The sequence below is a fragment of the Dermacentor albipictus genome, chromosome 8, assembly GCF_038994185.2.
Source record: "Dermacentor albipictus isolate Rhodes 1998 colony chromosome 8, USDA_Dalb.pri_finalv2, whole genome shotgun sequence".
In the NCBI taxonomy this organism is placed as follows: Eukaryota; Metazoa; Arthropoda; class Arachnida; order Ixodida; family Ixodidae; genus Dermacentor; species Dermacentor albipictus.
In genome coordinates, this window is record NC_091828.1 from 120,300,291 (window position 1) to 120,326,510 (window position 26,220).

Sequence of the window (26,220 nt, forward strand, 5' to 3'; positions counted from 1 at the left end):
ACCCCCTACCTTAACGTGAACACACACACACACACACACACACACACACACACACACACACACACACACACATATATATATATATATATATATATATATATATATATATATATATACATACATACATACATACATACATACATACATACATACATACATACACACACATAGGAAAGGGCGTGTGTGTGTGTGTATAGCATATATATGGTGCAGTATCGGTTTAGGGCTACTCTGTAGCTCAGCGTACACTATCATACGGTATCGCTAGATCGGGTGACCTCAAAAATGGGTAGAGGTCTTTACAAGCCCCCCCTTCCCCCTTCCGTCATTGCACCACTGTCCTCATAGCCTATAGACGAAAGGACTCACTCTGCGCGGAAGTCCTCGGCGCAGTCCCTGCACGGGTAGAGCCTGGACAACAGCCGGAAGAACTGGTCCGCGTCCCGCTGCTGCTCCGCGCTGGGCCTGCTGGGATAGTAGGCCGCCACCGAGTGCAGGAGCGACCACGTGCACCGGCCCAGCTCGGACCGGTCGGGTGGACACTCGCGGTCGGGAGCTGCCGGACCTCCCGCTTGCGCCGGGCCCTGCATATCGGGTCGGATCGATCAGGATCAGCCCGATCGATCGATCAGCCCGGCATTTCGTAGTTGCCGTCTAAAGGTATCTGTATGGCGCAACAAAACAAGGACGCAGGAAGACACGAAGACGAATCCTGCATCTTGCGTCCTTGTTTTGTTGCGCTATACAGACACCTTTCGTGATCTTGGATTGCAGCGCGAAGGGACACAGGCCAAGCGCTACAATCCAAGATCGTGGTACCGTACCAACTCGCCAAACTTTCTATCCTTCCGCATTAAAGTTCTTCTACACAGGGCTATTTTCAATGTGAGCGCTTTAACCTTTCTAGTGAAGCCCATGTTGCTTCTTCGATTGCAATAACAGTTTGCAAAGCCAGCACTGTGGCACGGTACAGTAGAACCGGCACATGTCCTCCGGATATTCAAGCAGTTTTTGGAAGCATGAAACCTTCAACAGGACACTCCCGAAGGACGGTTCGTATACTTTTCGCTCTACAATCCAAGATCATGTTACCGTACCAACTCGACCAACTTTCGATCCTTTTGCATTTGATACCTTTCAATGACGACCTACCAACAAGCCCGCTACCTTCGTCGATTTCATATGTAGCTGCTCTCACCTAGGAGGCCTCGATGGCTGGCACGTTTTTCTTTCTTTTTTTTTTTTTAATTCCTGCCAGCGGCCGTCGCCGAAGTACCAGTGCGGGCGCTTGTTGTTTGAGCCGTTTGAAGCGTCATTGTGGAATTCACCGCCTAATGAGCCTGGTACGACTATGGTGAACTTCTGACTGGTCATGCCGACGAACATTTTTCGAAAAATATACCGAGATAATGTAGCGGAACCGCTCCGCAATTAGCTGTCGAGCAGTAGTTCAGCGGCTTGCTTGAAAAATAAATATAATTCAATTAGAAAATTTCACTACGCCAGCACCTTTACTATAAAGTCAACTAACCTACGACCACGGGTTTATTTATTTATTTATTTATTAGGCATGCGCTCAAGCACCGAGGCATTGTAGAGGGGAGTGAGTTGCACAATATATAAAATAACAATAGCAGATTGAAACACGGCATGTTATGCAATATTAGCGGCAGATCATAAATACAAACAAAAATATTCAACAGACATCGCTGCTTGTAATTAAATACAGAAGTGGAGGGGGGGGGGGGGGGGTCCACCAATTGATAACGCATGGTTACCACAGGGAAAGCACGTAGATAAAGAAGGAGAAAAAATAAAAGTCATCAGATATGCACGAATACGATGTGTCGAATGTCTCAAGACAAGAGCGGGCGCCGTAAACGGTAAGAATTCCGTAAATACATTTGTCTTTATCTTTCTCTGACAAGATGCACCGAAGTATTTATTTAAAATATAATGCGCGGTTTCACGTGCCAAAACCACGAGCCGATGGTGAGGCACGCCGCAGTTGGCAGACTACAGATTAATTTTGACCACCTGGGGTGCGCCCAGTGAACGGTGGACCAGCGTTTTTGCATTCCGATGGATTGATCGTGATTTCTGTGGTCGCTTTGTTTTCATGCTGAACAAAAACGTATTTCACATCAAAACAACCGTGCATCTTGCACACACCCGTCAAAAATCTGTCCATTCAACCCGCTCAAACTCGGTGCAGTAAATGCGGTTTTTCGGACAGCACGTTGTAAGCGACCTCATTCGTTATCTCGGAAGCAAGTGTTGTAACTCGCGTCTATCTCGCACTCTCCGATAAGCCGCCCAAGCTCCCCAGACGTGGTCTTTCGCACAAGCTTACTCAAGCTGCAAGTAGCGGCAGACGTCCACGGGGTAACCAGAAGAAATGATCGCATCACTGGCATAGCGCTCGCAACTTTCAAACACTATTTTAGTAGCAGACGACACGGAGCATGTGTTAGCGACCGCTCCGCAACCATGGTGCAGTTCTCCCGGAAAAGTTGTATTACACATACGTGTGCACAAGCAAAAGCTAGGCTGAGCAGCCAACAACGGTCATTCGGATTCAGCGTTAAAGCTTGGTCATTTGGTTTCACGCCCAATGATCGATTGTTACATCACCTCAAGCGAAGTGATGCATGGACTGCATACCACGGTGTGTATGCAAACAGCGCGCAAGAACCTACCGCTTCTTTGGAAGTGGAGCCACCCTTGCTCTTCGCCCAAGCCTTGAAGTCCGAGCAAGCTCGGCACGGTTTCTTTCTCCGGTCGCCGTGATAATCAAAGTCCTCGTCGTAACTTTCCTTGGATCTGCTGGGCGCCGCCATGTTAACTGTGCCTGTCTTGTCTCGACCGTGTTCCGACTTCGTTGTCAAGCGAGAGATCCCAAAATGTTAGTTCGTAACCACTTAGCGCGTTGCTCCTAAAATACGTTGTCTTTACAAAATTTATATTGCTATTTTACGTGTGTTTTTGTACAAACTGTGCGTGTTCTGTGTCTGTACATTGTTGGCGGTGGTAGGCCGCCACTTGGTCGATCGCAGCGCCAATGCGACCCATCGGCGGTGGCTTTTAGAAATGCCCGCCGACGCTGCCGCTGTTGCAACTGTTGTGCTTCTTTGACAGGAGAAAGAGAAAACCGTGGCAGTGGTCTGCTGAATGGGCGATACGCCACCGTAGGGCTTATTTACCGATAGACTACTGGTTGCCCGGCGAATTCATCAGCGATCGCATAGTTCTGTTGGAGAATGACGAACAGTCATCTGGACGCCGTCTGTCGATCGCCGTGAGCAAGAAGCGCAAGCGAAGAAGTTATTCATTTTTAGCATGTTCGCCGTTTCGAAAGGTGTTCCCGCGAACAATGTCGCTCTGCTGAGGGGCCGCGCTTCGGGTAAGTCCTCTTCCCCGCCTTGCAGCAGGCGAGATCGTGAGGTGTTTTAACTCGGGAACGCGGACGATGCAGTCTTTCTCGCCTCTCCGCGTTGGCGAGCAAGTTCGCCGAACGTGCTCGGTGCGAGGAATTTCGCGCTGGCCATAGTTGGGGGGGGGGGGGGGGGGGCGAAACAAAAAATAGAAAGGAAAAATAAAGTGAGCTGCGATCTCGCCACCCGTGTTCTTCTGGGGGAGGTGTACGGGCGTTGAATGAACAGCAGGCGACGGTGTTTCGTCTCGGGTCTTGGCCGTGTATCTCGATTCTCACGACGCCGCGTTTGCGTTGCCGCCTTTTGCAGGCGTCTCTTCGTACAAGGCGGGAAACCAACAAGACCCGCAGCAGCAGCAGCAACAGCAGCGGACAAACTTTCAGCGGCCTGCGGAGATGAGGTGAGTTCTCGCGTTCGCTTGGCGGGGAGTGTGCGAGGGGCCGATCTCTTTCTGTGTAGAATTGGAGGGGTTTTCCTCGGTCGTTGGCTCTACCCAGCGCGCGTGCGTGCGTTCGTCGGTCGACGTGACACATCGCACGCCGTCTCGCGCGGTTCACGGGGTCAGGCCTAAAATTCGCCGATCGCTTGTCACGCCTCCGGTTTGTCGGTGTCGCTTTTGTTGACGTACGCTCGCTCGGCGTGCGCCGGATGACGCAAAATCCCGAGCTGTAACCAAACGTCAGCCCCCTTTGTGATAGCCGATCTCTCGCTTATGCGTTTACCGTACGGAGATTTGCTGCCGTCTGCATGGTTTCGCTATCTTTACCAATGCAGTCGGGAGATGTTTTGCATTTTCCTGCACCATGCTGGGGTGTTCAGATTATCATTTCGTATCAGTGAATTTGCGTATCAATGATTTGTCTTGCAACAGTAAATTTACGCTGAATGGTTCGCCCTGCAAGTCCGAAAAGTAGGTCGACATCCTCGGAGGGAAAACCCGTTCTGCTAGAACGTGATCCGCGCTGTTTACAGCTCCGTAACTGCTCGAAGTACGATCAACTGTGTATTACCGGCCTTGGACCGCGAAGTATTTTGCGCTGCGAAATGAGGTCAGAAGTGTTTCCTGCCTTATGAGAACGGTGCTTTAGTATCGGCAGTTGGTTACGTCGGGTTACAGCCCAGTGACGTGTGTCTTTGTGACGGTATCTGATGATGCCATGCTAAGAGGTGTACTGTTATGTTTGACTTGTGGTTATGCCGGGTACCCTCTTGTTTTTTGGTGTCTTTACTTTTCTAATTAGCTGCTCCGATATCTGCAGAAATCACTAGTTGTCATTCCATGTGAAGAGTGACTGTAAGAGTCATTGCTACATGACTTCTTTTGCATGGAAGTACCCTGTAAGTTGATTCAAATGTTTTTATGCAGCCAAACTAAACGTATGGATAAAATATGCACACTGGCCTAGTGCCAGCTTGATTCATACACTGGGTCACTAAGAGGCAGTAGTAAATGCCATAGTGAGAGACAGTGCCGTATTTTGAGTCGCTCACGTTCGACAAACACCGAGTGGCTAAGTCAGCAGCAAGAATAGCCAGTGAGGCGTTACACGAAACTGAAAGTATCCCCTATGTGATCGGTGGGAGACACAATCGCTGTTCTGATTTATTATAGCTTTTTACCAATTATACATATACTATTGCAGAAGTTCACTATATATTTGTGCATACTTTAGCACCTGGTCTGTCATGTGTAGGCTAGCAAGACTTCTCTCACTGCTAAATAATAGTGTGTCACATGTGGAAGAAAACTGTAGGTATGCACCAAGTAATTTGATGTAAAATTAAGTCTCATACTTTTATGTAGCAAAATACGATGCAGTAATTAGGTGGAAATATTCCATGGAAAACCTTGCACGTAAGTGCCCATTTGCCACCAGATGAGCAGAATGGCACATTCCTGCTACCAAAACATAGTATGTCAGATGCTGGAGAACGTTTCACGTAACCATGTGTCCACAAGTTGTACTTGTAATTAGTTATTGTAGTTCTGCAAACTTTGACCGCTGCTGTGACCACGCTACGTGAGTAGTTTTCACAGCATTTCCTGCTGGGGTGTGAAAGGAAGTATGGTCGGTTGTGTACGAGAGCGTATGTTAGTAGGTAGAGCATATCAGAAGGCTTAAGACATCTCTGAGCCACTCAGTGCTTTGCAAAGAGTGCTTCATAATTTGCCTATTTGTAACACATAAGTCATCCCTGGCATTTATTTGGTTGTTGGGTTTTGACCCCCTGAGTTTCTTCTGCATGCACTCAAAGCAAAGTACACAAGCATTTTTACATTCTGCTGCCATCAGGAGCTAGCCACGGTGGTCAGGAATTAGACCTGCAATGTTAGCTCACAAGCCGACCGTCATATCTACTGAGCCACCACAGGAAGTCGTAACTAACATGGTATCACTCCGAGCCATGCAAAATTCTAAAGGCTAGCATATGTGTCGGCCAGTCAGATGAGCAAGCACAGTGACGCACTGTAGTTGCATTGCACATGGACTAGTTGTCTGTTGCTCGGGACTGTGAATAGATGGCTCAAACACACCTTCCAGTGTGATATCTCGTAGTGTACGAGTGAGCAAGCACTTCAGATAATAATGTTTGGGCACCATAAGCACTGTTAAAAGCTTCTTCCTTGCCACACACAGATAGCTGAATTGTAACGTCCTTTGTGCTCATGCAGGAACATCCCCAGTTTTAGTTCTAGCTCTAGTAAGAACACAGGAGCGCTAGCGTTTGTTGGCAAGGCTAGTCCAGTGGCAGATGAAATACTAGCATCGTAAATGAGAGGGTCCAATTTCTTGTCATTTATTCTAAGCACTAAGCAGAAGTTTAATATTCCAGGGACGAAGCAGAAGTCCGCCATGTTCATTGTCCTCACTGCTGCAACACTGAAACTGTGCCATAGTGCGTATCTTTAACACAACACAGTTTAGCACGAGTCCCGGAGAAGTAATGTGAACCACTGCCTCCTCCAGTTGCTGAAGCTTGTTGCACCAATGCTGTTTTTTATCACTGACTGCGCTTGTTTGGGTACAATGTTGAGTTGCAATTGTAAGCCATCCCTGAGGCCAGCTACCCGGAAGTGTTAAGACTTGGACAAATCTATCGATGTCTAGTTTTTGTTTGGCCGCTTGCGTCACTGTTCTTTTTCGCTCCATCTCGCTGCAGTGCCTCACGGCCGCCCTACAGCCAAGCCAATGGGCGGCGGTCGCAGAGCGGTGTCAGGGGCGACGCACCCGACGTTGCCTCGCAGAACCACGAGCAAGTCGTCGGCTACCTGCAAACCAGTAAGCATCCTGTTTTTCTTTCTGATGAAGACATGACGCAGACGGCATCCTAGCAGGATGCAGAAGGCAAATAGTAACACCATATTGCATACCTACACCAACTCTCCTGCAACTTTGTCTGGGAGATTCCCAAATCCTGACCGACCATCCCGATTGTATGGAGACAGTTGTTAATCTCCCGAAAAATTGCACCAATCCCACCACAAACACACAGATTTAAAAAAAAAAAATTCAAAGGAACCGCCTTCTGCAGTGCAGCTGCCTTGTAATCGCCATTGTGAGCTAAGTTGCTACCTGACAGCAGATGTTAATCCAAGCTATTTGTGGGTAGTTAGTGTAGGCCTAATACAGCTTGCTTCAGATTGAGACATGCATTGAGGAGTGTATGTGTGCAAAGGTCTAATATCTGTTGCATAATGGCTGGTTCTTTTAAGTCAGCTTCGCCATGCTACAGCTCTGGTGTGTGGTTAAGCATATTGAAAGTAGAAAGAAGCCATTGTCATGGGAAACAGTATGTGTTCCTTATTTATGCACGCATGCAGGCACCTTCTCTGGTCACAGTAAGAGGGCCAGGACGTCTAGTAACTGTACTTGTAGCCCTTCAGAGCTGCTTTTGCCACTGTTGTGGCAATTCAAGCCTTTCTTTTGCTTACTTTGTGTGCCCCACGTGTGCATGAAACAACAACGGGGATTAGTATGCATTCCTTGATTAACAATGCACACAACGCCATCTGCAGTCACAGTGCGAGCACCGAGACATCTATTAACTGTACTGGCAGCTATTCAGAGATATTTTTGATATTGCTGTGGACCAGAACAGTAAAAGTTTCAGAGTCCCCATGTTGGCAGGTATGATATTCTAAAATTTTGCTCCATTTGCCTCGCCCTTTGAAATATGGAGTAACACTGCTACTCAACACACTTTAACACTCCCAAGAGGATTATGAAACTTGATTATGAACAGTGTCTATGTGAATTCACTAGCAATTCCTTGTTTCGGGAATTGCTGAAAAGCGTAACTAAGTACACTTTGCATAAATATGATAGTTTTATATATCAATAATGAGAAATTAAAATATGCATACGTGAAGCTTATCTGAGATCTCCACATGTCTTGGACAGTTTCCAGACATCATGAAAAGCGAAAACTTTACCATTCCTTTCTTCAAGGCCCGGTTAAATGCACAAAAGTTGACTTATCTTTTGCTCACAAACGTTGCTCGTACGGCAGAAATGGTTTTTGTTATACTGATCGCCATGCTAACCCTAAAATCCCACGTCACCCGGATGTGAGACTGCTGTGTGACTCGCTAGCATCGGAAGTGCTTGTTGTACATTTTTATTCAAAAGAACGGTAGAAAACTAACCTGCATGAATACGCAATCTACAGTTTACTGCTAATTGTGTGTGAACATGCCCGGCCGCCTGTCGGTTACAATACCAACAATATGCCGCTTCAACAGCTGGTCTTCATACTTGAGCAGCCAGCCAGACGGACTGTTTCTTTTCGAAACCGACTTCCTGTTGGAACCAGTCTCGACCACCCTAAAGAGTACAGTCAAACTCATAACAATATTCAAGTGCCATGAAAATTTCATTGTTATAACCGGGTTGCATGGAAAAAATCTAAATAGGTGGTTGGCAGAGCTGTTGTGAGAAAACTATAATGGCGGGGAGGCCAGTGTCCATTCCCACCACCTTCCTCCATCTGGCTGCTGATTGTGCTCCCTCATTTAACTGCTTCCTGGGCGCTCCAATCACGAGTGACAAGCCACAGCTGTCGGCCTTAAATAATGGCACTGCTATAACTGCAAAGAGGGGTCACGAGTGTCAAGCGATATGCGAGCACCGCCGAGGCAGTGTTTTGATGGGCCCAAAAAGGGCCTTTTAAAAAATGCGAGGAGGTTGCCGCAGCAGCCTGTCGGCTTGAGAAATCCAGAAAAAACGCTGAGGGGAGATCGCCGCGTACGTCGCACTGCATTCCACAAGAAAGCCCTATGTCCATCAGCCTTGACGACATCCTTCTCCAAGGTATCGAGGTGCTCCACGTAGTGCAGCGGAAGGTTCCTCATGAAAACGAAGCCCCGGAAGGACTGAATCATTTGCCGGGCCTCCTGTGTAGACAATGTTGAGGCAGCCTGCCCTACCACATCATCGCTGCTGTCATTGCCGTCGCTATGCGATGCAAGCACATTTGCGACGATCGCCTCGTCAGTTAGAAGCACTTAGTTTCCAAATCTATAGCTGTGCGCTTTCTTTTCACCGGCAACGTCGTGCATTGCCGCATATTACCAGACAGGTCAGTCATTTTCCTTTTCGGCGGCGAGTCAAAAGAGGCTGAGAAACCATGTGGCCAGGAACGATTTCAACGCAACCAACAAAGACGAACACTGGCGATTACACTGTTTGCAGAACTACGCTGAATGAGGAGACAGCGAGCAAGATGTGAGCAGCACAGTTGGCGCGGTCCATCCGTGTTTCGGAGAGTGGCACAGCGTAGCGATATGGGTGCAGCCCATTCGTGTTTGTAGGGGTGGAAGGGCGATGGGAAAGAGGCGCACGGAGAAGGCTGGAAAAATAGGGCACGGCGGCTGTTCGAGCAGCGGGCTATCGTGCAGCGGCTCAAACTTCTCGGTTTCTTTTCAAGAATTTCGCATTTCACTACCTTTCGGCTTGGGCACTGAGCGGCCAGTCTTCATCATCATAACCGATAATGCGACATCGGGGCATTGTAGTATGCAGGTTATTCACTATGCAAAACATACAAAAGTTCACGGTGCAGCACTTTCTCATTGTTATAACCAATATGTTCTTAAAACTGGCATCGTTATAAGTGGTTTGGACGGTATGCGCGTCCCTTGCGCGGTCAGCGCCTTGCAGCCTGCTATATGTCCCTTCATTCTCAGCTCTTCCCCTCCAGTCACTGCATCACTGACTGACGGCACCACACGTACACTGTTAGTTTCAAAAGTCACTTTCAGCTTGCAGAACATCCTTGTTCCAAAACACGGGCAACCGTGCGATTTCGAATGAAATGTCCTCTGCGTGGGCCCACAAATTGCGGAGAGGTTAGTCTGCTGCTGCAATGGTCTTCGCACAAAATGTGAGTGCAAAGTTCTGTGGTTTTGTTGAATTTAAACTGTCATGTAAAGATCCGTTCAAGTGCAGATTGGGGTCGCATTCATTTTGGCTGCTCGCATAATCCTAAAATGCCGATTGCAGTAAGCCCTTGTCTACAAGAAGACAAACCCAGTGGCACAGCATCTCCAGTTAGGCATCCCATGCCCAACACCACTGGTTGATCTCTCATCAGATCTCTCATCCACGCTTCCTTGTATAATGTGTATTGAACCGGAAGGCCGTTTGCATTCTTGAGGCAGAGTGGCAATCTTCTGTTGTTGAGAATGAAATAGTTGCAGCTTGCACAAGCCATGCATATGGACAGCGATCAAAAACTGAGAGCACCCTGCTCATTTGTCATCCATGGCATCTACTGCCTTTCAGATTCGATGTCTTGTTTGACAGCATTTGCCAAAACAGTGGCAAAAGCTTGTCACCATTAAACAGCATTGAAGATGCGAGAAGTGATTGTGCCTCTGTTTGGAGAGGCACACTTGCAGGTGCACTGTTCGCCATATCGAATGTGGCGGTGAACAGGAGTTCGATGTACGTGTAGTATGTCACTATGCTTTTACATAGGACTTTTAAGGAAGTTTTACAACTGTTCGATACAGACAATAATTCGATATGTCTGAGTTTGATATATCTGGAATTGGCTGTATTAGCAATCTATCATGGTTAGCGTGTATGTGTTGACAATATGTTTAGCAGGATTGTCTCCACGGTAGGCAGCGGTAATGCAACAACTCTCTATTGATACAGCCTTTGTCCGTAAAATGCAGAGACTGGGTCCACTAAAAAAAATATGTTTAACATTGAAGTCATTTGTGCAGCGCCCCTTCAAAATAGTCTCCCTTGCAGTCTATACACAGCTTCCACCGCTTCTTGAGGTCTTGGAAGCAGTTAGAAAACACTTCTTTTGGCAGGGCTGTCAGCTCCTCTGTCGTGGCGTCTTGAATGGCCTCCACGCTCCCCATCCAGCGACCTTTTAGGGCTCTCTTCACATGAGGAAACAGGAAGAAAATCGCATGGGGAGAGGTCAAGCGAGTATAGCGGACAGGGAAGTACAGTAATGCTGTGCTTGGCGAGAAATTTTGGCACGCTGAGAACAGTGTGTGTGGCCTTGCGTTTTCGTGGAGAAGGCTCCATTGTCCAGATGCCCATAAGTTAGGGCGACAGCGTTGCAGTGCATCACGCGGATATAAAACTCCTGATTCACCATCTGCCCTTGTGGGACGAACTCGTGGTGTGTGACGCCTCTGGCATCGGAAAAAACTGTCAGCATCGTCTTTTGTTTTGGTCTGCTGTCGCCGCACTTTCTCGATGCCGGAGAGCTTGTGGACCGCCATTCGGCGCTCTGCCTCTTTGTTTGAGGATCGTATTGAAAACATGTTTCGTCTTCAGCAATGATGCTGTCGACAAATGCAGCGTCCTTCTGGTCCTGTGTGAGTGAGTGCGGCACATGTCTGGCATTCAGCTTTCTTTTCCCCAAGTTCTCACGCAAAATTTGGCGGCATGTTGTCTTACTAATGTCAAAAGCATATGATAGCATGCGGGTTGTAATGGTGCGGTCTTGCTGTATGATCTCCCTGATCCGAGCCACATTGTTTTCATTCCGTGAGGTTGCAGGGTGCCCCTGCCTTGTGTCATCTTCTACCGGCGTTCTCCCCGAAACAAACCTCTTGTGTCACTCAAAAACTTGTGCCCGCGATAATGTCTCGTTGCCATAAGCGTCATGAAGGAGCTCATACGTCTGTGTGGCTGTCCTGCCAAGTTTCATACAGAATTATGTTTACGCGCTGATCGAGGTGGACGTGCATCTCTCCACATTCACTCACAGTAGAATGCGCAGACGCCTAGTGCCAACATATGGATGGATGGATGTTATGAGCGTCCCCTTTGGAATGGGGCGGTGGGTTGCGCCACCAAGCTCTTGCTACTATACTGCCTAATATTCTACCTAGGTTAAACAATGAAAAAAGACACAAAAAACACTCTGAACTACCACGCCCAAATTTTCTGATCCCCTATTGCGAACTGTGCTTTTGTACGTCTCCGTCTTTTGTCGGTTCCCTACTTTTCTTCCACCAATCCTCCAGTCGCCTCTTACTAATGTCTATTGCAGACATGTTTGCTTTAGCACTGCTCCCTCTGAACCCAAGGGCTTCAAGGAGGCCAGTGGTGCCTACATCGAACGCTGGGTAGACGTCTTCACATTCTAATAAAACATGCTCCGTAGTTTCCCTAGCTTTACCACAGCAAGCACATGCTTCTTCTTCCTTCTTATATCTCGCTTTATAGGTGTGTGTTCTAAGGCATCCTGATCTCGCTTCGAAAAGTAATGAGCTTCCCTTTGAGTTATCATAAATGGTTTCTTTCCTGATTTCGTTTTTTCCTCTTAAGTAGTTTCCTCTTAAGTAACATATTTATCTACATGCAGCGCCATCTAGCAGCTGCCACAGCAATTAACATAAATAGCTTAGGTTAGTCCGAAAAGATGGCGCTACACATATGCACCAACATTTGTTTTGGGGAACCATTTCTAGAGAAGATAATAAACCAGTTTCGAAACTTTATGGACAAAGGTTGTAGAATATGTGCATTTTGGAACCATCATAGCGAGGAGAGATCTGACCTTCGAACAGCAATAATAGAAGCCATAATAGCCATAATAGAAGTAAAGCGAAAGAAGCAAAAGAAAAATTTGCATCACAATTCATTACTGCTGCCTAAGACACAGGAAGTGCTCCTGCTGGCTGATGCAGATTTGAATCGCCAACGCATGTTTCGCACGCATTTTGACAGTGACGATCCGTCCATTTCTTTGTCTTGTAAGAGTTTGGCGATCACGGTAGGAGGCGTTGTTGGCTTGTATTAGTTTCACTAATGTGGCCAAAATTTACTATTGAAAATGGCAGAGTGGTGGTATTGGAGATAAAAGATGAAGAGAGAGACTGTTGCATGTGTATGCTCCCTATCCCCTGTCACAATATGTCCACCACCCCAGAATTTCTGGTGGAGCCCTGTGGTTTATATAAAGAGGAAGCCTTAGCTCCGCCCAACTCCGACAATGCCTATTTAAATACATATAAAATGCAAAAACGCTTTTCTGACATAACTGCTAGACCAGTTTTAATTAAATTTGTTGCATTTGAGAGGGAAAGCTAAATTCTAGTGACTGTTGAAGCGGAATTTCAATTTAGGGCCTGAATATTGTTAAAGGAATTTTCAAAAATTCAGAAGTTTGGAAAAAATAGAAGCACGACGTTTACAACATAATAGCTCTGCATCAGTAAGAGATATCGCGGTTCTGTAAACGGCATCCATTAGATTTTTCAAAGCGGACAAATTCAACATCTCAATTCATATCTTACGTGAATTTGTTACGTTGTGTACAAGGGTTCTGCAAAAGCTGTATTTCCATATTACCAATTTCTTTTAGATTCATGTGTAACCTATCAGTTTTGTCTTCTTTAGATGTACTATCAGATGCAATCCACAGAATTGTGATATCGTTTTTCCTTGCTAAGTTAGAGTTGTAAACTCTATAACTTCATTTTCTGAAAATTTACGATTTTTCGGCAAAAGGGGAGAGAGTCGCGCCTCTGTTGCTAGGCGACACTTGCCTGGGCAGAGCATGCGCTTGCAAAACCTGATGCGTCGTCACCTCCGGAATAGATCATTTAAAAGTGCTCTCCCACTTTCTTTTTTTCTTTTTAACTGCCATCTCTGGTTTGGACTCGTGCGATGCGATGTCCACTTCTTGCACCTTGTCATCTGCTAGCCTACTGTTTCGGCAGCCAAAGAGAATCTCCAGATTCTTTAATATTAGCTCGTAGCACTGAGGTTGTTAACATCAGACAGAAAAGAATAACAACCGTTATCCTGAAAAGTTCAGTGTTCTGAAGCTCGTAGTACTGAAATATTTTTACATTGAAACCATATGAAGTCAGCCGGGAATTTCTCAAAAGTTGGTTAATCTGAAAAATTTGTCAATGTGATGGTTGTTGTGATGAGATTTCACTGTAATAGCTTTGAGAAAAGCTATGAAATACTGTTTGGACACAGATGAGGTGTACAGATGAAGGCGAGGAATTCCAGTGATGCGAAACGCGATTCTGAGCAAGTTGAGACATCTGCCTACTTCACCATGTCTCCTCCGGTGGGGTAGTGATCTGGATTGCGACAGCATTAGGTGACCTTACGGCTGAGGCTGGAAATGTGAGCATTCTGAAAGTGCAACATCTTAAATGTGCTGTGAAGAAGTGAGGACAATGCACTGTGGGAATAAGGCAGTGACAAAGACGGTAGCGACGTCAGTGGGTGGATGAAGGGCAAGATTTGTGCACCACCTTTCTGCATCAGGTGACATCTCGTCGCGCATGTGAACAAATTTTGGTTGCAAGGTTTCGGTCATCTCTTCCAGAGCACTCATTCATTATCAAATCTAGTATATCGTCTGCGTTGTTTTATGTGGCCCCTGTCACTCGTCCACCCAGATGGCTTTTGCATCAGTTGAAACTGCATGTGGGGCTTTCTTTCACTCAGTCTAGCAAAAGTGCACTCGTAACCTATGTATTCTTGCGGCTACAGCTTAGACTGCTTATAACATAACATCTTATAGTGCAAAACCAGCTTTTCTGACTCCCGTTAACCCTCCCATAGAACTCCACATAATACGCACCACACTTATGGCGCAGCCACATTGATAAATACCAGTTATAATGTGGCTTCTGCAGGAGAATCCCACAGCCAAGCGTCGTAGCAAGCTCGCTTCTCAACGAGGTGCGCCACCAACGGCAAGGGAAAGCGACAAATGTGATGTGGGGGAGGAGACGTGGAGCGAACAGATGAACGAATCAGAAAGGTGGTGGCAGCAGCCCAATGAGAGTGCGTGACGGTAGCCTAAGTGACGGAGAAACCTTCCCTTCGCTGCTGACCAGCAGTGCGCGTTTCAAACTGAACCAGATATTGCACGTGCAAAATTTACAGTTTACGCAGTGTTCTGCAAATTTAGTTTGGAGCTTTTAGGCTTTATATCCACATGCGAGCTTCTACCTTTCCTAGCAGTGCACCCACCTAGAAACTTGGTAAGCATCCACAGTACTTGCTGCGGCTGATCGCCCGAAAAGTCGAACTCCGTTTACATATGCTGCTGTCAGTTTAACCTGTGCACGAGACGGCATTTGTAATCTGTAAAAAGCGTGGTTCTGCAGCTTTACGTGAATGGTCACAAAGGACCATGTGCCCTCTGCTATTGTGGTTCCGTGCGCATATAACTGAATACAGTAGACTTCCATTAATTTGACTCCAGTTAACTTGGTTTTTCGGTTAGTTCAATCCTGCATGGGCCAGCGCCCACATGCCCAAACGTTTGTTATTTTGGTCCTAAAATTAGCATTCGCCAAATAAGTCGAACTTCACCAGTCTACATGCACACGTCTGACCCATATGGTGACCCCAATAACAACCCCTTCAGTGGAAGCGTCTGTCTGGCGGAGTTTGGGGGAATGTGATTCATTGAGCACAGGCCCTCTTCCACCAGAAACACCTATTTTCGGTTCGCCCTAGGAAGCTTTTCAAGGAATAATGGTAGCTCACAATGTCCGGTTACTATATTTACGCAACTCTAATGGGCTGCTTTTGTTTTCCAGGGAAAGTGAGCCAGAAATTGCCTGTATTGTGCAATCGAATACAAACTGATAACCGCCTTTGTTGCACTTGTACGCTTTACCGCATAACATGGCTGTATTGCGGCGAAGCGGACTTAAGAAAGCCAGCCATCGTTGAAAAAAACAGGCTTTTATTTAGGAGCTTTAAGTAATCTCTGCCTTAGTTTTACACTTTGTACACAAAGAAATTTGCGATGCATTTCATTCGGAGGCATGTTAAATTCGCAAATACTGCCAAATACATCGGCAGTGTGTTCGACATGCTTTGTTATAATTAGAAACAATCGTGTCATTGCCCATGCTGAAATATTAGTGATGCCACTGTAGTGTATACCATATTTTGCGTCTGTCAGCAGTTTCCTTGTTGTGTGTTCTTGAAACTTTTGTTTGTGCCCGTGGCCCTTCTCTTTCTAGACTGCCCTTCAAAATTTTTGTTTTTGTTTCTGGGCAACATGGGCCTTTTGTAGTGTGTTTGTTTCTGTTTGTTAGTTTTGAAGACTCTTCTCACGTCCCTTGCCACGTCATTGTTGCAAACTGCTGACCTCTGTTATTTTTGTATCTATGTTAAGTCTGCCAAACTTCTCTTTAGTACCACGGTCGGGAAAGCTTTGGTGAGCTCGATATGAAAGCTTCGCTATAAAAAATATTGTGCAGATCCAGTGCACATTTTGGAATCTGTGAAGCAGAGCTTTTGTGAAGTGGTTAATGAAAGGCTCTAAACTTGTGTCATTCCTGCATCTTTCGTGTAAAAGAAAACGGCATGCATGCATGCACACGCGCCCTTGCGCAAGCATGCTACGCAATGTCACAACTCTTATATTGCCTTGTGCATCCTCATGTCTTATGTATTTTAAATGTACTGGCGGCTTTTGACACGATCATCTTGAAGAGGTAGTTGGTGTTGAAACGATAGAAGTATGCGTGCAATGGTGGCCTAATGGTTGTGAAAGCAGGCATACAACAATTAGATAGGTTTGCTTTATTAAGGGAATTGTGCTTCTGATGACGTATATTTGTTGCAATAAGTATATTTTGGTACCGTTTGTTCTATCGCTGAGTAATTTCGTCGAACTAGGCTAGCAACCTGCAGACGGACATATAAAGGCAGTAAACCTGGTTTCCTTACTGCAATGATGCAGAAGTGAAATGGGCAAATTTACAGCATTTGATTAACTGGTTCAATAGATGTCAAGATGTGCATTGGAAATGCATAATTTTAGCTGCGTGTAGCTGGAACTAAGCAAAAACAGTGGGCAAAACAGCTTTCACAGGCCTGTCTTGCAAGTATTTGAGAGCGGCAGTTCCATTTTCCCAGGTGCGTGGCCATGGCTACTACACAATATGTTGCCAGGTTGCACTAAAACCTTGTTACAATTTCTTGTGATAAAAGCTTGTTTTCAGACCTCATTCAGCCAGCCCCTGCATTATATTCACAGTTGTGTTATATATGTACAAATACGGCACATACCGGGTTGGTTATTGTTATGCACACACAAATACAAGGTGAATGCTCCACTTCTCAGGAATACGGGGTCCAGTGGCACTTGTTTGCTGGGTCACAAAAAGTGCTTGGCTTGTTTTCGCATGTAGTTCAAAGCTTGTGGTCGTAATAATAATAATAATATTTTGGGTTTTACGTGCCAAAACCACTTTCTGATTATGAGGCACGCCGTAGTGGAGGACTCCGGAAATTTTGACCACCTGGGGTTCTTTAACGTGCACCTAAATCTAAGCACACGGGTGTTTTCGCATTTCGCCTCCATCGAAATGTGGCCGCCGTGGCCGGGATTCGATCCCGCGACCTCGTGCTCAGCAGCCCAACACCATAGCCACTGAGCAACCACGGCGGGTAAGCTTGTGGTCGTAAGACACTGCTGCCTCTGTTTCTTGCAGTGTGGAAGCGCACGTGCACCCAGTTGGAGCAGTCTCAACAAGCCACGGCCGCCTGTGATGGAAATTGTGAGCACTTCCTTACATTCGATGTTGATGGTGGCATTGGTGCTTGCAGTATAGCATTCCCCAATTGTGTCTGTGCACAGCAACAAAAGCCACTGGAGAAAAAGTGGCTTGGCAGCCAGCCCACAGGCTATCCACAGCTGATTGTGGACAATAAGTTCCACACAGTTCAAGCCAGTACGCACAGTACAGACGAGAGTGCGCCAGTGTATTAAGAGGATTGGACAGAGTTACGCTGGGTAGGAAGAGCTTGCCTACTTCTAGATTGGTAAATGTCCTGTTGCAAGAAAAAGAAAGGCCTCCATCATATATTGCCATAGGTTCTATGAAGTGCATTGTGCAAGTATGTATTGTTGCACTTTCAAGTGAGTCCCACACTCCATGGTACCTGGCGTTGCTCAAACTAGCACGTCGTATCTGAGGGAGATGCAGCATCGCCAAAACTTCTGTGGAAGACAGCAAGGACAATTTCTCGAAAGCTTCAGCAGCCTGTTCCTGTCCGATGCACCCTTTGTTCAGCCATTATTTAAGCGCTGTCAATTATTTGATCTGCATACTGGTTAGTTACCCTTGTGCAATGCCAATATTCCTACTTCGTGGAGAGGCTGGGCAAGCTGGAAAAGATTCAAAAAGAAGAGCCATCTTAAAATCTGCAAACAAACTCGGCATGAAGCGGCGATGTTGATGCTTTCTGCTCAGGTCGTGTTAATCTTTGATTAGCTAAAATGGACTGTGTTTAAGTCTAAAAGAGCCAAACACCAAACTAAGCCAGGTCCAAGTGCTTTGCGCTTAGCCACAATGACACAAATATGAATAAACATATATATAAATCTGTGATGTAGCACTGACCTACCAGTACTTGGATTTGGGCACAAGATTTACAACATAGGAGCTTGATCTTAATTTTTCCTTCTAATAATTAACCTAATACCATGAAACTAATGAAAATAGAGTTTTGAAATACAGTCAACTTCCATTGATTTGACTATCAAGGGGCCGATGAAACTTATCAAATTATCTGCCTGGTCAAAATAATACCAAAACCATCACTTATTGGCATTGGCAGTATTTTCCCATTAATAGCACGCCCCCAAATCAAATGTGCTCTCGCTTTCTATGTGTCCAAAGTAGAAAACTAACATAGAAATGTTGTTAAATATCCTAAACAAAGTAGAAACCCTAACACTAACCTGTTTCTTTTAACAAGAAATTTGGGCAAGAGTCCAATGGTGGACAATTTCCTAAAGTCAGCTTTGCCGTTATACAGCTGTGTTGTGCTCGATTGCAACACCCAGGCAATTTTCCACCCAGTTTTCTTGGAAAGCAAAAAAAGGGGGGGGGGGGGGGTAGAATGGGGCAAATACTATAACCAGTCATTGCGCACTGCTATTATTACTAAACGGTCTTGGGGCAGGCCAAAAATAGGGGTAATTGATGAAAGATGACACGGGTTCAAGGTGTTCACTGTCCCCCAAGCTCTGCCAAGACATGCTTCCACTAAAGGGTTCGCTATTAGGTTCAGAATAGGGGTCATGCTGATCTTTGCCTGACAAAGGCCAATTTTAGGATTGTAATGAAGAAAGTTTAGGTCCATAGAAATACATGAGCGGTCGCCGGGTCCATCGGTAGGGATAGAATGAAGAGGAGTGAAATTGATGTAAGTCTACTGTAACACTTATTTGCCCTAATCTGATTAAGTGTTTCTATTTTGTTTTCTTGACCTTTTTACTGTAACTGCAGTTACTAGAGGTTGTAGGCTATCTAGGTTGTGCGAACTCACATGAAAATCATTGAGCATGCTCAAGGCTCGTGTGCTATGCACTTTGGCTGTCAGTGCTTGACTGCTTTATTGTGTGGCACGGGGTGCACAAAGGAGGCCCTACTAACTTTCAAAATTCAATCGGTAGTCTTTGTCATGCTTGTGCGTGCACCATGAGTCACGCATCTTCCATTTTCATCAGCTTTTTGTGCTGGTTGGTCTAGATGCCACCTTGATCTGCCAGAGGGAGGCATTACAGCCTCACTGCATGATTAATGTTTCCTGAAAATACCATTATGAAAGCTAAGGTGGTTAAACGAGGGGCCTGATTTTTATTAATCATATCATGAGAAGCCAAGAAACGAGGACGCCAAGGAAAACATGGTGGGAAATTACTTGTACTTACTAAATTAATTAAAGAAATGATAAATTAATGACGATGAAAGTGGATGAAAAAACAACTTGCCGCAGGTGGGGAACCGATCCCACATCTTCACATAGCGCACATAATGCGAAGATGTGGGATCGTTTCCCCCCCCCCCTACGGCGAGGTATTTTTTCATCCACTTTCATTGCCATTTATTTATCATTTCTTTAATTAATTTAGTAAGTACAAGTAATTTCCCACATGTTTTCCTTGGCGTCCTTGTTTGTTGGTTTCTCACGATATTATGTAAGCTGTGGTTCCAGTGATCTTGTTTGACGTTTGAGTGGTAATCTCGTGTGCATTTTATTCTGCCGAGTAAACACAAACGCGGGTTATGTGACAGATTCCCACGAGTGCTGCGTCACAACTTGATGCACCAGTAACGTTCTTGTACACCTCCACGCAGATCGCAGTGTCGTCTACTACCAGGAGAAAGAACCCGACGAGACACGCAGGTAGTTTGTCAAGTTGGAGAGACCGTGGGTTCCAGGTGCAGCACACATGGGCAGAAGACAACCTAACCTGCCAGTGCGTTGCTTGCTTCACCGAAATCAAGTCCACGGAGAAAGCGCCACGCGCTTACCCTTTGACACACGTCTTCCGATTGTGTTTAGCCAGGCCACCTCATTTGTGGGGAGCATCGACGCTGTGTCGCGTCTGTGACCGTGGTCAGCTGCATTATGGAAGAAGACGAACTACTGTAAATATTTGACAGCACTGCCGTAAAATGGCTGAATTCATATAAGGACCACTCACAAGTTGAAATGGAAAGATGATGTTTTAGTGCTCAGTACAGTTTAATTGCATTGTGTGATCTAAGCACTGGGACATTTCTTTTAATTAGGCTTGTTTGTTTTTATTTTACGTTCTGTTGACCAATTTGAGATGGCTATGTATACGTCTTGATGAAGAGCTCCATAGCGAGTGTTTATGAGTATTTTATTGATATTTTTTTAAAATTTAGGATTGTACTGACTTCCCGAGAATGTACCTAATTGTCGGCACATTGTGGTAAGCAGGCTTTACTGTCCTGTTGGCTTCCGTTGAGTGCCGGCTCGACTTGTCTTTTATTTGTTCATTTATAGTATCTGTACATAGTCTTGTTGGCTGCGAACTTTGAATTCACAATTTTGTAGGGGATTTTGGTGGAATCATCGCTGCTGTTGCAGTTGTGGATACAATTCTTGCCACGTGCCCTCTGCAACTGAACACTTGAGTCACCGACCAAAGAATGTTGGAACATTTGATGCAACCGGCACAAAAGAGCTGCACCCTGGCACAAACGAAGGAGTGTTGTTTTGCCACTATGCTGTCAATATTTGTGTATACTTGCATGGTGCTGTCTGCAGATGTGGCCACAAGCGAAATCATGAGGTGTGTTTGTTTTGTTGGCCTAACTCAATTTACAGTTGTGTCCGCAGACAAAAAGAAAAAGCCCTGGTGTGCTTTCTGGAGTGCAGCAGGCAGCAGCAGTGCAGATCCGCATACGGCACTGTTTGGTTCCCACACGGTTCCGTGCGCTAGCAAGTTTTTGAGGAGAGCGCTGTATAAATTGTGTACAGTATTTATATTTTTATTGTTGCAGCACAATCGACTCCCCCACTGTCGCAATCATTGCGCTGTAAGCTTGCATGACATGGTACCAGTGGGTGCATTTCGTGTGGCATCCGGAAGACTTGATTGGATGGATCGTCGGTGTCCCGTACACAGACGTGGCAATGGCACAAGGCTTCTCTTCAGCTGCTGTTGCACGACGTTGGCTCGTGGTCATATGCATTGCTGTTGCAATTGCATGTCATGCAAAAATGGGCAGTTTTTGTCGCCGAGTTGCGTTTTCTTTTATAGACCTTTACTCATGTGAATGAAGCGCTGCGCTTTACTGATGTATTCGCAACCTCAACGACACTTGCACTTGGTGCTGAAATCATGACGGTCATGAGTATAATAAAGACTCCTTCACATTTCGCTGCCAATGCCTGCATTTTTTTTTTCTTCTGTATTTGGCATGAAGTCCTTGCTGCCAGGATTACACACACCTGCTTGGTGTGCTCCACAAAAGGCTTGAGGGGCTGCTTCCTGACTGCACAGTTTTGGCAAACAACCTCAGATTTCACGTTTGAGACAGAGCCTGCCGTCGTAGCTCTGTGCCCTCTGTGCTGCTTCACTTTCTCAGTAGCAGCCACACATTGCCCACTGTTTTGCTGCGTCAAGTTCCAAATGCTATATACTGTAAAATGTACCTTTTCGTGTTTTGTCTTGGCACAAAGTGTTAGCTATATCTCATCATGCAAGTAAATTAAGCCAGGAGGCACAAAAATATCACTGCTGTCGGCAAAGAAAGTATCAGTTGTCTCGGAGCATGGCCAGGCCAGGAATGCTGTTCACTTCGTAAGATGTGCAGTTTGCTAGGCAGTGCTTTCTAACTGGGAGGGAGTAATGCCCATGTGGACATGCGTAGGGAGGCTTACTAGCATGCAAGCACGTAGCACAACGCCTCTCTCCAGCAATGAAATTCAAGACTTCTCGCCCACTTTTCAAGGCATTGACCTGGTTTTGCAAAGAGGTGTGAAAGTCGCATGGTCTTTGCACAATTTTGGCTCGATTATAGGCTCTCTACTGCGAGTGCGTGTGTTCCTGTGCTATGTGTTCACGCTATGCGCGTGATGAAAACAGCTAATTTACCGCACGACACATTTTCGAAGTCTAACTCAACCACATGCTTGCTGGCAGGTGGAACGATGGCAATCTGGAAGTATGCGTATGTTGATAAAACGCCTATATATTTTGATCTGGCACCGTGTTTCGAAATTCCGGAACTGGCGTTGTCGACGTTATCGCGACCACGTGACACCAAGCAAAATTTGATCGCGTCGTGTAGCCGTGTGACTATAGGAGTGATAACGTTGTGGCAGCCGCACCGATCGCAGGAACTGTGCGACCCAGCGTATCGTGACGTCACGGCGCATTTATCTCGTGGGTACTGAAACTTTTAGATTAGGAGGCCCATCTGTTGGGGGACGCAGAGCGAGCACGGAGGACGGCCCCAGTGGCGTAGCAACAGGGGGGGCCGTGGGCCCTGGGTGCAAGGGGCCAATGGGGGGGGGGGGGGGGAGGGGTGTCGTATACGTCTGAAGACCCCTCTTTCCGCAGGCTACACCCAGGGGAGGGGGTGACAGAAGACCTATGGGCCCCGGGTACCAGACGACCTAGCTATGCCACTGGACGGCCCGAAATGACGTTTTCAGTCGCCAACGCTTGGGTGTGGCTCGGAAACCCCATTCTTTAGAAGCATCTGACGGTACGTTTCTTGGTGCCCTTTTTCAGGGGTTTGAATTATTTGGACCTCCATTTAACGAAATCAATAAAATGGGTGTCGTTGAGAACGCGCCATATTAGTGCAATCGGCCTGCACGCTTCGAGTGCCGATGTTATCCGATGCCGCGTCCAGAAGGACCACATTGCAACACGCGCGCCGCATCTGCTGCACACGCGTACGTTGTGTCATCAGCCGAAAGGACCGTGGAGGCCGTGCCAGCTTACCTTGACCGGCCCAATATGCCTTTGGCGCTCGTCCAGCGAGCAGGTTTCTTTTTCCATTTTTTTTTCTTCTCCCCTTTCAGCATACCGAAGTCGCATGCCACGGCGAGTATTCAGAGAACTTGACCGGCGTCTGGACTCGCTCGGTCGCCGGGACCGTTTGTCATTCAGAGAGCGCCGTGCCCCTATACTGCCTAGGGATTTTCAGTGCAAATTATCGTTCCTTAGAACGCGCGTGTCGGCTGGTCAGCGTGGTCTCGTGATTCGCGGGGTATAATTAAGGGGCCGCCCACCGTTCTTGAAAGGAACACTCGGGTTTCTCACTGAATCAGCTTAGATTGCTGACGTATACTTTCAGAACTCTGTTTTCGTTAACTTCAGTGTGATGGGTTCAATTGTGTTAAATTTGTGTCCCTTTCTTTTCTAATATCCCGCCAAGACCCAGTACGTCGGCTTCTCCCCACCTTGCGGGTTTCCACAGAACTATTACGTCAAACGATGCACGGATTTCAAAATATGTTATTCATCATTTGTTGACACTAGCTCAAAGGTCTCGGAAACAGGACATTGCATTTTTTTTTTTTGTATTTGTATTTGGGCTTTCGTGGCTCACTAAATGTTCTTGCAGCTTGCCACGTTCAGTCCGACTCTCTCAATGCAGTAAAGTGTAGAACATACCGATAAAATAAACCGGGCAGACGACGCCACCGCACGGCGTACAAGAAACGCCTAGTGCGTGCTACATATAGGGTGGAAATGACGTTACTACATACAGAATTTACATTTTTAACGCATTATAAAGCTTGCGTGCTTAACTCATGTGACAGCTAGTGGTGGTCTTACAGTTTAATTTGCGTTCGTGCTATGCTCTCTATTCGTGGTGGGCCCGTTTGTTTCTGCAGTGGGTGGCTGGGCACTAGGGAAAAGATGACTTCCCTGCTGGTGGCGCCAAAGACTGCTCTGCGGCGCTCCAGCCCGCTGCCCTCGATGCTTGGGGCTCTGATGCGCTCCCTATAGGGAGACGGACACCTTCTGCTGGGTTCAAAGGGGTTAGACATCCCTTTGTCTTGCTGCTCGATTTTTTTTTTCACGTCATTTCTGAACACTACGCGTCGAACGCGGGAACGCCATAGCCCGCAGTAAGCGTGAAATGTCTGCGAAAGTTTGCACACTTATAGGTCTTGTAACTACTGATGAGCACAGGGTTTGATCTTGGTGGATTATTTTGGCTGAGTGAGCTCCCTCCATTGGCACCCCTGCTGCTCGGATCGACAAACGTGCTGCCGAACTGCACTTAGCCCCATCTTAACGCCGAGAGAGGCTAAATTTAGCTCCGATTGCGTCATGCGTGGCGCGACAACAGCGCCCTCTGCACGCGACACACGCCTGATCGAGTAACGGCGTCTTTCCTCTACACAACGATACTTTGGGCGCGTGGGTGGTACGGTTGTAAAGTTATATGAGTAACAATGCTATAATTAAACGCTTTCGCTACGTGCGATTTTAGCAAGCGACTCCCTGCGACCAATTTCAAACACGTTTCACGTCAAAATTAATTAGGCTCCAGCAGGCAGCGTCAAGAACCGTGACGTCACGGTCACCTGGTGCGGGAATTTGGAATAGGCGACGCCAGTTGCGCCTTTTTCTGGCTCACCAAGCCTCTTCTCGCAGCATATCAGACTGAGTTTTTATAGGGGTATTTTGGAATGGTAATTTAAGTTAATGAGCCTCAAAATATTTTTTCTCATTGGTGTTCCTTGAACTTGCACCTGAACCTAAGTGCTCGAGTGCTCCCGGTAAGCAGCCAGGAATCGTGGACACGACTTTGTGCACGTCATAGCCACTATACGGCAGGAGGCCGCGACACTTTACCAGATCAGGGCGAAGGTTCTGATACAGCGGGAACAGCTACGAAAACTTTTATATCGGCGTACATCGTTAACGCTGCTGGCGACACCTGGTGACCCTTCTTCCAACGAAAGAATCCTGCACTAGCTCCAATTAAAAGTGGCAGTTGTGCTTGCGCAACAATAGATAGTGCAGTACTGGGCCGACCCGTGGCGGAGGTGAAGCAGGCTTTAAGCACTCTGCCAATTTGCAAAAATAAGTTTAGTACTTTTTCGCGACAGAAAGTATGCATGGTCGAAATTCTAGTGGCCGATACTTTCCCTCTATCCACTGAAAAGGAGCCGCTCCCACACCATAAGATCAAGCGTCACATTCCAGAAATAGTTCTCTTGCATGGTTAAAGTGAGCTAGCACTTCGCAAAACAAGGCATCTTTAGCCATCTGGAATGCCTTCGCGCCCTCCCCAAGATCATTTTGATTTCTTTCTCTAGAAGACGGTACAGGAGCGTGTGAAGATTTGGCAATTTGTTTTAGAACGTCAGCATGCCCAAGAAAGACCGCAGCTATATGGCATTCCGGGGATCATGCGCTGCCTAATTATTTCAGCCTAATTAATTCAGTTGCCTCGATGCTCTGCTCTGTAGGGTGCGAGCCTGCCGCGTGAGCCCTATGGCCTAGACACGTAACCGCCGCTTCGCCAAATCGGCACTTCCCTGAGCGGAGCTTCCTGCCGTATTCCCTGAATCACCGTATGACCTCTTGCAGGTTAGCATTCCGCTTGTCTTTAGTTTTATGCTATTTAGACATCGTCCAAGTACGCTTGTGCCACTGAAGGCATAGTTTCCTAATCACCGCCCAAGCACTCCGCACAGACGGCTAACCAGCGAAGCTGGAACTTGCGGCCCCGGCGTTTATCACTGCGTTAGTCCTGACGGCTCATGAAACTACGGCTTTGTAGGCTACCGGATTCTCGGCTCGCAGTTCTTGCTTGCGCTCGGCTGCACGAGCCTGCTCTTGTGCCTGCATGGGCTGCAGCATCGGCACGGCGTTCCCGGTTCTGCTTGCGGCGTTGCTTATCGAGAGCTGCCCGCTCCTCAGCACTATATATGACGCGTGGCGTACACATTTCGGAGCCGGAGAGAAACTGCTGTGCGCGCGCTTGGCTGCGACGGAGAGCAACGACGTC

At 46.7% G+C, this 26,220-nt stretch overlaps 2 protein-coding genes across 5 annotated transcripts in view; one reads left to right on the forward strand and one right to left on the reverse strand.

Moving 5' to 3' along the window:
- Window positions 1–2,902, reverse strand: part of Alr (Evr1_Alr domain-containing protein Alr) — a 32,816-nt gene extending 29,914 nt beyond the window's left edge. The window contains exons 1-2 of the mRNA XM_070524322.1: window positions 2,700–2,902; window positions 370–584 (exon numbers count right to left, since the gene is read on the reverse strand). Of these exons, the coding sequence (XP_070380423.1) occupies window positions 370–584; window positions 2,700–2,840 (356 nt within the window). The 5' untranslated portion in view covers window positions 2,841–2,902. The remainder of the gene's footprint in view (window positions 1–369; window positions 585–2,699) is intronic.
- LOC139049106 (uncharacterized) lies at window positions 2,411–21,622 on the forward strand. 4 transcript variants are annotated; one of them, XM_070524323.1, is made up of 5 exons: window positions 2,476–2,668; window positions 3,744–3,834; window positions 6,597–6,715; window positions 17,401–17,466; window positions 20,056–21,622. In XM_070524323.1, the coding sequence occupies exons 1-5, from the start codon at window positions 2,491–2,493 to the stop codon at window positions 20,106–20,108; spliced, it is 507 nt and encodes a 168-aa protein (XP_070380424.1). In that variant the 5' UTR covers window positions 2,476–2,490; the 3' UTR covers window positions 20,109–21,622. The 4 variants fall into 4 exon arrangements, with proteins under 4 accessions (XP_070380425.1, XP_070380424.1, XP_070380427.1 ...); XM_070524326.1 differs by lacking the exon at window positions 2,476–2,668 and adding an exon at window positions 3,083–3,403; XM_070524324.1 differs by lacking the exon at window positions 17,401–17,466 and having other exon boundaries at window positions 2,411–2,668.
- The last annotated feature ends 4,598 nt before the right edge of the window (window positions 21,623–26,220 follow it).